At 42.6% G+C, this 14,413-nt stretch overlaps 1 protein-coding gene across 2 annotated transcripts in view; it reads left to right on the top strand.

Annotated features, from left to right (window-relative positions):
• Positions 1–14,413, top strand: part of ZDHHC20 (zinc finger DHHC-type palmitoyltransferase 20) — a 72,853-nt gene that overhangs the window by 46,546 nt on the left and 11,894 nt on the right. For both annotated transcript variants that reach the window (XM_069759110.1, XM_069759111.1), the window contains exons 5-10: positions 3,372–3,441; positions 5,633–5,665; positions 5,757–5,877; positions 10,809–10,941; positions 11,790–11,916; positions 12,327–12,416. In XM_069759110.1, the coding sequence (XP_069615211.1) occupies positions 3,372–3,441; positions 5,633–5,665; positions 5,757–5,877; positions 10,809–10,941; positions 11,790–11,916; positions 12,327–12,416 (574 nt within the window). The remainder of the gene's footprint in view (positions 1–3,371; positions 3,442–5,632; positions 5,666–5,756; positions 5,878–10,808; positions 10,942–11,789; positions 11,917–12,326; positions 12,417–14,413) is intronic.

Genomic DNA, 14,413 nt, shown 5'->3' with positions numbered 1-14,413 from the left:
AACCCCTTAGATGTTGTCAATAGTGACTGTAGCATCTAAGGGGGTTAACAGAAGGAGGAAGTTCCCGTTATCCCACCAGCAAAGTCTCCATGCCGTCGTGGGCTCTATGGCAGCAAGGGACGTAACAAGGGACCCTCTGGCAAATACACATGGCAGACAATCAGCCTCTACCCAAAAACAGGGATTAAATAACCCCCTTGTGAGGCCGGAATATTGCAGCGTGGATCGCATGAGCCCATAACAGGATCAAAATAACAAACGGCAAAAAATAATAATTCTAGTAAAAAGAAATAAAACCTTCAAAATGCTTTATACAAAAATAATACACCTAATTAGTTTTGCAGCATCCATCCATAATAACCCAAACTCTAACATTTAGTTTTATGAGTTGTTTATTCTGCATAGTGAATACTATAAAAAAAAAAGTAATAAATGCCAGGATTGTTATTATCTGCTCATTCTGCATAAAAACGGTGAACAAAAATATCTCCGTTGGAGGTCTTGAAATATTTTGAATATTTTATAGTGCAAAAGTTGCAAATCGTAAAAAGAAACACTGCTAAAGTTTGGTATGCCGCGATTCCTCTGTTAGCTATGACCCTGGTCTGCATTCTTTTTTTGATACTTTCTGTACATTCAGTTGGTTCTGAGAATCGTAGTGGAACTGCTGCCGAAATGACAACACAGGTTCTCTCATGAAGACCATCGGCCTACATTGTGTGCACAATTATTGGGCAATTTAGTTTTTGTTTTTTAGTGAAATATTACAGCGCTGTTGTTAATCCCAAAGATTAATAAACCGGAAATCTGAATATTTAAGTAGGTATAAGTGAGGTTTTGTCTTTCTAAAGAGAATATCTATGTGTGTAGACTTACTGGACAACTAAATGAAAAGCGTAAATTGTTTTCATCTCTTAGAGAGAATAATAACCTCACAACTCAATGGAAAAAATGCATTTTGTACATTTACATAAAAATATCAGTGACAGCAACGGAGAATTTGATGCTACTATGGAGCATTGTGCTGCATAAAAATCATGGGTTTCTTGAAAGACACAAACTTTTCTTGGCACTGCTTGAAGAAAGTGTCTTCAAAACACTGTCAGTAGCTTTTGGAGTTGATTTTGAGTCCATTCTCAGCCCCAAAAAGTCCAACTAGCTCATCTTTAATAATACCAGCCCATAGCAGTACCCCGCCTCTGCCTTGCTGGTGTTTGAATGGAAGTTGAGGCCTGTGCCTATTTCTGATCAAGCCGCAAATCCATCCATCTGGTCCATCAAGAGTCACTCTCATTTCATCAATCCAGAAAACCTTTGAAAATTATATCTTCAAACTAGTGATGAGCAAGTGTACTCGGTACTCTGGTTTTCTGAGTATTTTGGCGTGCTCGGAGATTGTTTGAGTCACCGCAGCTGCATGATTTGCGGTTGGTAGACAGCCTGAATACATGTGGGGATTCCCTAACAAACAGGCATTCCCTACATGTATTCAGGCGGTCTAACAGCCGCAAATCATGCAGCTGCGGCGACTCAAACATAATTTCCGAGCACGCCAAAATACTCGGAGACCGCCCGAGCATGCTCGGAAAACCCGAGTACACATTCGTTCATCACTACTTCAAACATTTCTTGGCCCAGTCTTGATGTTTCAACTTCTGTGTCTTGCTCAGTGATGGTTTAGTACAGCCTCCTCACCTTGGCTGTGTCTGAGCCCTGAACACCTTGTTCTTCTGTGTCTTGTTCACTGGTGGCCTTCCTTACCTCAGACATGTCTCTGAGCATTGGACACCTTGTATTTCTGTGTCTTGCTCAGTGGTGGTCTGTTTTCAACCTTCCTTACCTTAGACATATCTCAGCACTGAACACCTTGTACTTCTGTGTCATGTTCAGTAGTGGTCGGTTTCAACCTTCCTTACCTCAGACAAGTCTCTGAGCATTGGACACCTTGTACTTCTGTGTCGTGTTCAGTGGTGGTCAGGTTTCAGCCTCCCTTACCTTAGACATGTCTCTGAGCATTGGGCACCTTGTACTTCCGTGTCTCGCTCAGTGGTGGTCTGGTTTCAACCTTCCTTACCTCAGTCATATCTCAGCACTGAACACCATGTACTTCTGTGTCATGTTCAGTGGTGGTCGGTTTCAACCTTATTTACCTCAGACATGTCTCTTGAGCATTGGACACATTGTACTTCTGTGTCGTGTTCAGTGGTGGTCGGTTTTCAGCCTTCCGTACTTCGGCCATGTCTTTGAACACTGAACACCTTGTACTTCTGTGTCTCGCTCCGTGGTGGTTGGGCTCTGCCTCCTCACCTTGGCCATGTCCCTAAGCACTGAACACCTTGTACTTCTGGGCCTCGCTCAGTGGTGGTTGGGCTCTGCCTCCTCACCTTGGCCATGTCCCTAAGCACTGAACACCTTGTACTTCTGGGCCTCCAGGGAGGCTGCAGTTCTGGAATATAACAGCACTGGAGGATAATGTCTTCCTGGTCACATCACGTTTGATTCTTCTCAAATCTTTGGCAGTTAATATGCTTATTTTTTTCTAAACACATTTTTGGGGACCATATTGACTATTTGCAACAAAACTTTTGAGGATTCTGTGATCATGTAATATCTTGGCAACTTCAATAGTGCTGCAAGTTTATACAGCCCGGAGTTTGAAATCTGCATAATAATGATTGTGTGATCACAATACTCACTTGCCTAATAATGGAGCACACAGCGATTCTACTCCTTTAGGGCGTATGGACTTTCAGAGGTGGAACTGGAATCCCAACCTCTGGCAGGCTTCAGCCGTCCATGTACTTCATTAAGCTGCAAAGTGAAAGATGTTGTTTCTGATTAGATACCATAACTCTTTAGGTTTTGATTGGAAATTTTCTTAAATGGAACCTGACAGCTGGATCGACACCCATAATTTAATTTCAGGACTGCATTTATCTTTAAAAGTGGATGACAGGCATTCCCACTGTGTGGGACAAGTTTCCAGGATAAATTGATACTCACTTCATGAAACTGAGCCGTCTTTCCATTCTCATCCCTGAACTCTTGAATCCCGTGATCTGCACGGTGGATTTTTGCCAACTTGCCAGAGGCTTTCGATTCACTACTCACGGTGTCAGTCCTGCTGTCGGGTTCCCTTTAATGGTAGTACTCATCATATTGGTGCCATGCCAGGCATGCGTGGACGCTTGCATCAGCTAGATATCTTTTTCATATTTCATTCAGTTTTATTATCTTTGTCATTGAAAGAGTTGGAATTGGTAAATGTGTATGACTCTTATTTTATAAATGGAAACTTTAGAGCTAATCAATCTGTCGTATTGATCGCTTGTCGGAAACTAATTATTTATTTATTTTTTTAATGAATCTAGCCATCCGGTATTGTGAAAGATGTCAACTGATAAAACCCGACCGATGCCACCATTGCTCAGCCTGTGACGTGTGAGTCTCTGGATCCTCTATATAATACATAACTTACATTAGTTCCCAATAAGGTTCACCGTGTAGATTCCACATCTGTAAATTGGGCATCCGTAGGTTTTTGGTGTTTGACCGGAAAGCGGAGAACCTGGAGGAAAGCCATGCAATCGCGAGAAGATGGAACCAGGACCACATGTGGTTAGGAGGCCTTATATTAGTCATTACTTATCTCTATATTTGCAGTCTCCTAATGGATGCAGAATACGTAATGAACAGTGCAGCTGCTGTAGAGCCGTATAAATAACTCAGAACGCAGAGTATCCGGAACAATGGTCCTTTTTGTGAAATAGGAGGGATGTTAGAAGTCAGCGTAGAGGTCCGTGACCAGTATAAAAGCACTCAGCCGCCTTCATATCCAGGGTCCCTGAGGCTTGGTGGGTTTTTTTATCGTTTACAGTGGAGGAAACATAATCCATTAGACAGAGAGATTGGAGAAGGGGAAGATCCCGCAGTTCCTTAATCGACCCATATCAATGGTTGTTAATAGATTTTCTCATCATAAATGGGTAAAATTGCCAAGTACTTGTAATAACAAGAAACTTTTGCAATTTGCCTCAAATTAAAAATCTTCATTCTCGAGGACAAAGGGATTTTTTATTTTATAGATTACTGCTTGTTGGCTTGGTTACCGACCACCTTTGATAGACTAAGAGCAGTGGACGTTTTTTTTGCAAGTCTTTCAGATATCTGGATCTGAGTCGTTGCGTTCCGCCGATGTTGCAGAAGCAAAGCTGTCTCTGATTGCAGGATTGGAACGCACACCATTCGGACAAGCACTACAGCAGTGCCGCTGTCTAAGCTGTCAATCTTCAACTGCACACTGCCGCCAAGTACGCCGTAGGCTAGGAGGTCGGGGAGCTCTGCTTTACTGTAGATAACAAGAAAAGCCCTTTTAAGAGGAGTTCCATCTATGGTCATATTCTGACATGTTTACAAAAAAATGTTACCGTACATTTTTGTTCTTCCATGAGCTTAGAATGCCCACAAATTTTCTATGAATTATCCTGTGGATGGCCGATGCATAATTAAAATGGAAATGACCCATTTAAAAGGGAAATAAGTTACAAATGGCGTTTCTTCCTTTTCAGCTCTTCCAACATGTCTGATGTAGTAAATAACTCGTGTAAAATGATTCTGGAGCATCTTTTCTTAGAACTCTGTAGCGTGCCGTTCCTCTGTTATTCCTCCGTATAAACTATTTGATAGCTGGATGTTACTCGTTAGGCTGCTTTCACATTGTGTCCAGGCACCCGTTCAGTGGTGATAGTTTGAGGGAGATGCCAGCTCACCTGTTGCGGTTCAAGATGAAGGACCACAGATATTCATCCTGACCAGACGTAGAATAATCCAAGGAAAATAAGGCTCTCCACCTCAAGTTAAAAACCGTTCATTTATTGAAAATCTTGAAAGTGACAAATCCATGAAGGGGAAAGGTGGATAGATGGACAATACATTGGCATTGTCCTTCTATCCACCTTTTCCCTTCATGGATTTGTCATTTTAAAGAGTTTAAATAAACAAATTGTTTTTAACTTGAGCTGGACACATCTCTAACCCACCCGTTTAATCACCCCGACGGGGTCGTAGACTATAATGGTGCCAGCAGAGCAAACGTGTACTCTGATGTGCATCATTTTTGGGTTGTAGACTGTGTCTGTGTGTCCACCTCAAGTAGGCATATGTGCACGTTCCCTCTAATAGTCTATGGTCCCGTTGGCGCATTATGCCCGAATCCCATTTTGCAGGGGGTGGTGGGTCGGATGTAAGCCCCGACTGAGCCACTGAATGGGTGCCTGAGAGCAGTGTGAAAGCACCCTTAGGGATGAGTTTTCAAATTTCCCAATTGGTGCTGACATTTTTACATCCCCAACTGGTAACATGCAGTGATCAATGTATCAGGAGGAATTACAGGGCAACGGTGCAGCAGCGTTATAAGAAAAGTAAAAAAGTAGATATTTCATGCGATATACAAACACATTATCTGACTTGTCCTCTTTAATTACAATATAATCTATGAGAAAATACTTTTTTTTTTTTTCTTTAATTAATACTTTGATGCTAACTATTCTTTCGAGTGGTGATGCTCTATAATAAGCTGCGGTTGTAATACAGCGACTATATAAATATAGTTTCCCATTTCTGTTTCCATCAGATGTGTTCTCAAGATGGATCATCACTGCCCCTGGTACGTGTGGCTTGTGGGGTCTCGTTATTGATGCATTTTTCTATTTTGATGCTTTCTATGTACGGTAACGTGTGTAATGTCTTCATTGTAGGGTGAATAATTGTGTGGGATTTTCCAATTACAAGTTCTTCATGCTGTTTTTATTGTACTCCTTACTGTACTGCCTGTTCATTGCCGCCACTGTTCTACAATATTTCATCCGATTTTGGACGGTAAGAATTTTTTTAAGATTGGACTTGTAGCTGTATCTAAAGTGTAACTGAACTTCACTACGTTGTTTTATTTTCCTTACGATTTTGTAGGCCCTTAAAGTAGACCTGTCACCAGATCAAAAGTGGACATTTTTTTTTTTTTGCTCTTATTTTCTTTTTCCTGCTGCTCCTCTGAGTATTCCTTTTTTCTATATATTTTTTTAATCTTCCATATAGTTCCAGAGATATGGGCCTTTTTTTAATGTACCGTAATTTTTTTTATTATGCAGAGCAGCCTAAAAACATGCCTTCAGAGAATCCTGTGAGCCACCCCGCCTTGGTAAAAAACCATAAAAATGATCATTATATAAAAAAGGCCCATATTTCTGGAACCATTTGGTGAATTTAAAAAGAGAAAAAAAAGAAATACTCGGAGAATTAAAATCTGACCAATTTAACTTCCCTGGAGATTGGTGGGGGACGAGGTACTGAGACCCCCATCGACTACTCTCAACAGACCATTCAGAAGTGCACAGTTCCTGCCTGAACATGCACAGAGTAAAAATTTTAGATATTTTTTTAGACCTAGACTGAACTTTCTATTGGAAACCTTTTATTATAGACTTTCTATTAAATCCATAGTCTGTTATGTGCGATCTCAGGCAAAAGCCGTCCAATTCTGCCTCCGGAGCTGCACACTTTTGGGCAATCAGTGGGGGTTTCAATACCTGGACCCCCCACCAATCTACCAGGCATTTAAGGACCTACAGATTCTGAAAAAAAACTCTACCAAAATGTATTACTCTTTACGTGCCATTATGGCGTTCTTCTTCAGCTACTTTACAGTATCCTGTATGCTGCCCAATATATAATGTATTATCTTCATTATTTTAAATATTAATGAGGCAATAAACCTCATTTATTTTCTCTTCATTGCTTGCGTTGCTCTTTATCATCCATTTCAAGCTGGGGACTGATTCCGGTGTTGATCAATAGGATTGGTGGAAGAAGTTGGAAACAATGTGCGTGCAAGATTATTACTTGCATTTCCATGCAAAATTTTCATAATGCAATTGCAGCAGATGTGTGACCCCACTGTTTCCCTATAGGGAGAAATGTCTGAGACCACCTGCGGCATCTACATGGATTCCAACCACATCTCTAAATTGCCCTAACCTAAAGATAATACCATAGAGCCTTGCACCCATTAGGATTTCATGTTGCTTTCTTGCTGTGCCGTTACTACTGCTCCCACTTATTAAGGACATATTCCTAATAACAGAAAGCTATTAAAGTTAAAGAAGACCCCCTTCTCCTCCTTTTCCTCCTCCTTTTCCTCCTCCTTTTCCTCCTCCTTTTCCTCCTCCTTTTCCTCCTCCTTTTCCTCCTCCTTTTCCTCCTCCTTTTCCTCCTACCTTTTCCTCTTCCTCCTACCTTTTCCTCTTCCTCCTACCTTTTCCTCTTCCTCCTACCTTTTCCTCTTCCTCCTACCTTTTCCTCTTCCTCCTACCTTTTCCTCTTCCGCCTACCTTTTCCTCTTCCTCCTTCCTTTTCCTCTTCCTCCTACCTTTTCCTCTTCCTCCTACCTTTTCCTCTTCCTCCTACCTTTTCCTCTTCCGCCTACCTTTTCCTCTTCCTCCTTCCTTTTCCTCTTCCTTTTCTGCCTCCTCCTTTTGCTCCTCCCCTTCTTCTTCTTCTTCTCCTCCTTTTGCTCCTTCTTCTCCTCCTTTTGCTCCTTCTTCTCCTCCTCCTCTTCCTCCTCCTCTTCCGCTTCCTACTCTTCCTCCTTCCTCCTCTTCCTCCTTCCTCCTCCTCCATCCTCATCCTCCTCCTCCTCCCATATTATACAGCACTGTGTACTTACAATTGCTCGTTTTGCCTTTCTACCCAGCAAATTCTTCTCTTTTCCCTTTTCAACTCCTGACCCAGCTGCTCCTTCCTCCCCCTCTCAGGGACTTTGGCAGTGACTCATGAGTTATACAGGGAAAATTGACCTCCTGTTTCTACATAGATCTTAGAGGGATTAAGTCTGTTTTAATCACTTGATGGGTGGAAAGGTGCAGTTAACTACTCGGCCTCGACTATGGTGCATCGATCGCCTGTGCTTGGTTTAGACGGTCATTTTGTGCTGATAAACTCCCTTTAAAAACTCATTGTAGAGTCCAGGCATAGTTCCAATTCTTGTTGGTTGCCTTCTTGTGACCAAGGAAGAAAGCTGTACACACCTCCTATTTCTGATGATTAGTGGGGCCCCAACAACCTAAGAACTATCACTTAAGAGGTCCGATAATAACTTGGGTAGCCTGGAATACCCCTTTAGGAAGATTGTTGGCCGAATGCTTGATTGATAAAAGGCTATTCTTCACTATCTTCACCATTAATATGTATGCTCGGCTCAGCTAAGCATGCATGCTGTTCAGTAGGTAGATGGAACATAGTGAGGGGAGAAGAATTGTGCATGTTTTAATCCAACATGCTCGATCCTTCTTCCTTTCCCTGAGATCTGTTGTCAGGAGACTACACATCCAAAATCATTAAATTTAGCAGATTTTGGGATGGCTACCCTTACATAGCAAGGATACTGGCCACCAATCTGTAGAGGAGGTTTATCTGACAGTTGTTGGTTGTAGATGCCACCAGCGATCCTCAGATGTTTTAAACCACCCATCATATGCTATATCAAGAATATTTATGCTTAGAGGATCCCTAAATTAGGTGTCCAGGATTTATAAAATTCTTTGGCTCCAGTGTCCGGGTGCAATGGGAAACCCCCGCACTGATAGTTATGCCCCCGATTGGAACTCGGTAGACCATGCTCCTTACACCGGCCCTTATGTGCTCCTGTGATTCACATCTGCTCTCCATACTGTCATCTACAAATCAGACCTTTCTTCTGTCTAATGAACTGTCTTTGTTTGCGTAAAGCTTTGCCGCAGCAAATCTGAAGAAACCTGTCCCCAGGTAAAGCAACCCAAGCCGCCGATTCATGACCACGTCATCCAAACGTCCTGTCTTTCCAATGGTCATCTTACCCATCTGTAGGGATGGTTCCATAGTAGATCCCATCGTAGATACCATCCATCTTTAAAGCTAGATTCACACATTCGTGTTTCACAGTCCGAGCACAGACCGTGATACGTGGAGTGACCCCGGATCTCCGAACCCAAAGTCTGCAGCTTCCTATTTGTCTACGAAGCTCTTGAGTTCGTGGCCAGACCAAGCGTCTAGCTCTGTGCTCTACCATGACACATGGATGTGTGAGTCAAGCCTAACACACACCACACTAGTGTCCCTACAAGACCTAGTTCTAATCTATTGACCCCAAGTCAGCCTAGTAAATAGCAGTGAGGATAGTCTTCGCCTATAGAACGGGACCTGAGGTCGAAGGACTGGATATGTACTGTATCATACAGATAGTAGTTAGTCCATCGGTGATCATTCTGCCTCTACTTGGTGATCAACTGAGGCTACGGCCCCCAATCTGGCGGAATTTCTGGTGATTTAATTCTGCACCTGCCCGCCTCCATATACCACAGCATGCGGTCCTCATGTATATTTCTGAAATACAATGCTACCATAACTTGGTCCTATGAGGTAACCCAAAATATGTCCATGCACGCCCCCTGTGGGACAAATGTAGTATTACATGAGTCATAGAAATTAATATTAGTCCTTGCAATACATGCCTGGGCCAGGACCACCACAGTTGAAGCTGCAGATGCTCAGTGGTTGTCCTCCATGAGTAGATCATCTTAAATGGAAGCGATTATCAGAAAATGTCCTATTGTTTAAATCAGGTTTTGTACTGTATTTAAAAAAAAATATTTGGCATTTATTTGTGTCCATATCACAATCTGTATTAACATTAATATAATAGTAATGCAATTTTCACATCAACCACTGGGGCCTTTTTTTAGATTCATACTTACTGTTGTTTCAGAAAGGGTTTTCAGCAGGTTCCTTATCACCAGAGGCAGGATTACAATGACTGGTAACAGAATTGTACTCAGGATCCACCAGTCACAATAGGCAATGTCACAGCTCACCCTGCTCCCTCCACTTCACAATGACCTATGCACACGCTCATCAGACACGTTAATGCAAAACATTGGGGGCATGGTTAGAACAGTGTTGCTGTGTACATGTGTTGTTTCCTGAAACAGGAAGTTAGCCTAAACCCAATAGGCAATGTCACATCTCTTCTTGCTCCCTCCACTTCACAATGACCCATGCACACACTCATCAGACACGTTAATGCAAAATATTGGGGGCATGGTTAGAACAGTGTTGCTGTGTACATGTGTTGTTTCCTGAAACAGGAAGTTAGCCTAAACCCAATAGACAATGTCACATCTCATCTTGCTCCCTCCACTTCACATTGACTCATGCACACGCTCATCAGACATGTTAATGCAAAAGATTGGGGGCATGGTTAGAACAGTGTTGCTGTGTACATGTGTTGTTTCCTGAAACAGGAAGTTAGCTTATAAAAACTGTAGTGGCCAGTGTGAAAACTGCTAGATTTCTTTTTTTTTTTTTTTTTGAATACAGGTTGTGATATGGAAGAAGAAGAAAAAACTTTCAGAATCTGGTTTAAACAATAAGACATTTTCTTATGGTGGCTTTCCTGTAAGCAGGGAACTAGCTCCCTATATGATGCTCATATGCCATAATGGGGCTTCTGGACAGCAGTTGCACCATCATGTAATACACTCTCCTTGTTCTGCAGGTTGGTGACCACTGCCCTAAGGAAGGGATATTAGACTATTTCCTAGCCTGTCCCCATAAGACACCTGTCTGTACCTGTCAGTCCGTCCATTTACCATGTAATAGTTATTACCGGCATGGTTCGCACACACATACGTTCCATTTTTTTCCATTTTTTTTGCCCGTGCACTATATTAATCAGACTCTACATTGTCATGTTATCTTTTTCTTCCTCCATTTTGCAGAACGAGCTGGCAGATACCAGAGCCAAATTCCACGTCCTGTTCCTGTTTTTCGTGTCGGCCATGTTCTTCATCAGTATACTCTCGTTATTTAGCTATCATTGCTGGCTTGTTGGGAAAAACAGATCTACTATAGGTAATGCCATTCGGGGTCAAGCCCTGCCGAGGTGCAATGCCAGTGGCTGACAACCCACATCTAGTCCTGGAATACTCGCCCTAACTGGGTCCTTACTGCTCCGATTCTGGCACTTGCCCAATCCCCGCTGGGCTCAACACCAGTCTGCTCGGCCAATCACTGACCACGCTGAGGACCCTCATCTGCCAATTCCTGTGCGTTGAGAGGAGACTAGTGGAGACCGAGTAAGCGCCAGAACTGGAGCAGCAGGGCCCGCCGAGGGTATTAGTTTTTTGTTTTTTTTTAATAATTTTTATTCTCTGGATGACCCCTTTATCCAAACCCCCTTCTATGCACTCGTCTATATTGGGGCTGTGGATGCTCATAGGTGGGGGGCAGTATATCTGGCTATCTGAGAAGGGAGTTTTCTGGGTAAATAGAATAGTAATTGACCAAATAATTTATTTCTTTCTGGGGGGGAGGGGGGTGTAACTATAGTTTAACAAATAATTTCTAGTAGGTGTAATAATATTAGCAAACGCCTCCAATTAGAAACATAGTATAGTTCTCCTGATTAGCTGTGCCGCTTACCCTATGTGCAGAGCGTTGCTGTAGCTCAGATATCCATGGTTACGACTGCTAACTGTCACTATATGAGTGATTGTTACCATGGATACCTGAGCTACTGCAGTGCCCTGTACATTGGGTAAGTGACATAACTAATCAGGAGAACTGTAATAATTTCTAATTGGAGGGATTTGCTAATATTATTATTACATCTGCTACATATTGGGATAGGATCTTGGATACGGGAACATCCCTTTAAATGTCTTTTGGTGTTAAGTTTTCTAGTAATTTGTTTATTATAGAGGCTTTCCGGGCTCCTTCGTTTCGAACTGGTCCTGAAAAAGATGGGTTTTCCCTTGGTTTCAGCAAGAATTTTCGAGAAGTCTTTGGGGATGAAAAAAGATATTGGCTGTTTCCCACATTCACAAGGTAAAGTAAGATGCGGATTGATAAGCTTCACATGGCAAGCACTACTTAAAAAGCCAAAGTAATAACCGAAAAAAAAATGTCCCAAAGTCATTATATTAACCCTTTTCTCGCCCGGGACCCAAATGCAAAAATGTGACCACGATGCATCATTTCTAGTTCTGATGTCCGTATAGGCGGCCCGGAGGGACTTTGCTCTTGTTCTCCAAAACCCGAGTGTAATCACAAGATCTTCACACATTATACTTGTGCTCTTCAGAGCAGGAGCCAGGAAGTGTTGTCATTGGGACACATCCTGTTTTTCTGCCCTTTTTTTTTTTCTCTTCTTTGAAAGAAAATGTTGCTAATGACCGTAATAACGATGTGTAAATGAATACTATCCAAGACCCCCAGACCATGCGTTCTTCTTACAGCTTGGGAGACGGATGCTCTTTCCCAACTCGCCTTGTCCTTGGTGATCCTGAGCAAAATTTATCAGCTATCCAGAGCGATTCTTCCAAAAAGTAAGTATATCTAATGGTTTATTCTGTTCACACAGGTATATGTAATACACTGCTCAAAAAAATAAAGGGAACACTATAATACCACATCCTAGGTATCTCTGAATGAAATATTCCAGTTGCAAATTTTTATTCATTGCATAGTGGAATGCGTTCAGAACAATAAACCATAACAATTATCAATGTAAATCTAAATGAATATCCCATGGAGGTCTGGATTTGGAATGATACTCCAAATCAAAGTGGAAAATCAAATTACAGGCTGATCCAACTTCAGGGGAAATGCCTCATGACAAAGAAAAGATGCTCAGTATTGTGTGTGGCCTCTGCGTGCCTGTATGACCTCCCTACTGTACAATGCCTGGGCATGCTCCTGATGAGGCGGCGGATGGTCTCCTGAGGGATCTCCTCCCAGACCTGGACTAAAGCATCTGCCAACTCCTGGACAGTCTGTGGTGCAACGTGACGTTGGTGGATGGAGCGAGACACGATGTCCCAGATGTGCTCAATCGGATTCAGGTCTGGAGAACTGGCGGGCCAGTCCACAGCTTCAATGCCTTCATCTTGAAAACCGTGTGCACAACAAACCAATTTTCTAACCAAAAGAATATATGAATATATACTCAGTAAGTATGTTATAAAAAATAAATAAATTTAAATTAATGTGAGAAAAAAGGTGACTGTTGATAACTGGACGGCCAAAAATATTAAAACAATTCATGTAGGACCGCAATAGACACAAAATACCCTCAAAACACATACATATATCTAATGTATAGGTATATAATTGCGTGCAAAAAAAAGGGCAATGTGGAAAAGGTGCAAACATGCGGCAAAAAATATATATGATTATATCAAATATATAATAAAGTGCAAATGCAATGCGGTGAATAAGTACAATCAAATATATCCAATTAAAATAAAGTGATGTAAATGTATATAACTGTCCCCCACATGTACTATATACCAAGACAAGGTATATAAACAATGATGTATATCCTATACTATTGTAAGTAAAAAAAAGGGGGGCTAATGCATGTCTAATACTAATGAGGGTAAAATATAATCAAAGATAAGGTGGTAGGAATATATAGGCCGATGTCCAACATGATAGATGTAACAATATCAGGGTAAATAAAAACGGTAATATTTACCTGCAATGTCCGTCCCTCCAAGTACAGCGTACCCCGACACGCGTTTCGGATAAATCCTTCGTCAGGGGGAACTGCTGACACACTCCAGCCACATGAGGTCTGGCATTGTCCTGTATTAGGAGTAACCCAGGGCCAACCGCACCAGCATATGGTCTCACAAGGGGTCTGAGGATCTCATCTCGGTACCTAATGGCGGTCAGGCTACCTCTGGCGAGTACATGGAAGGCTGTGCGTCTCTCCAAAGAAATGCCACCCCACCCCATTACTGACCCACAACCAAACCGGTCATGCTGAAGGATGTTGCAGGCAGCAGATTGCTCTCTACGGCATCTCCAGACTCTTGTCACATCTGTCACATGTGCTCAGTGTGAACCTGCTTTCATCTGTCAAGAGCACAGGGCGCCAGTGGCAAATTTGCCAATCCTGGTATTCTGTGGCAAATGCCAAGTGTCCTGCATGGTGTTGGGCTGTGAGCACAACCCCCATCTATGGACATCAGGCACTCCGACCTCATGGAGTCGGTTTCTAACCGTTTGTACAGACACATGCACATTTGTGGCCTGCTGGAGATCATTTTGCAGGGCTCTGGCAGTGCTCCTCCTGTTCCTCCTTGCACAAAGGCTGAGGTAGCGGTCCTGCTGCTGGGTTTTTGCCCTCCTATGGCCCCCTCCACATCTCCTGGTGTACTGGCCTGTCTCCTGGTAGCGCCTCCAGCCTCTGGACACTACGCTGACAGACGCAGCAAACCTTCGTGCCACAGCTCGCATTAATGTGCCATCCTGGATGAGCTGCACTACCTGAGGCACTTGTGTGGGTTGTAGAGTCCATTTCCTGCTACCACGAGTG

This window comes from Ranitomeya imitator, chromosome 3, assembly GCF_032444005.1.
Source record: "Ranitomeya imitator isolate aRanImi1 chromosome 3, aRanImi1.pri, whole genome shotgun sequence".
Lineage (NCBI taxonomy): Eukaryota > Metazoa > Chordata > Amphibia > Anura > Dendrobatidae > Ranitomeya > Ranitomeya imitator.
This window is presented reverse-complemented; position numbering and strand designations above follow the sequence as displayed.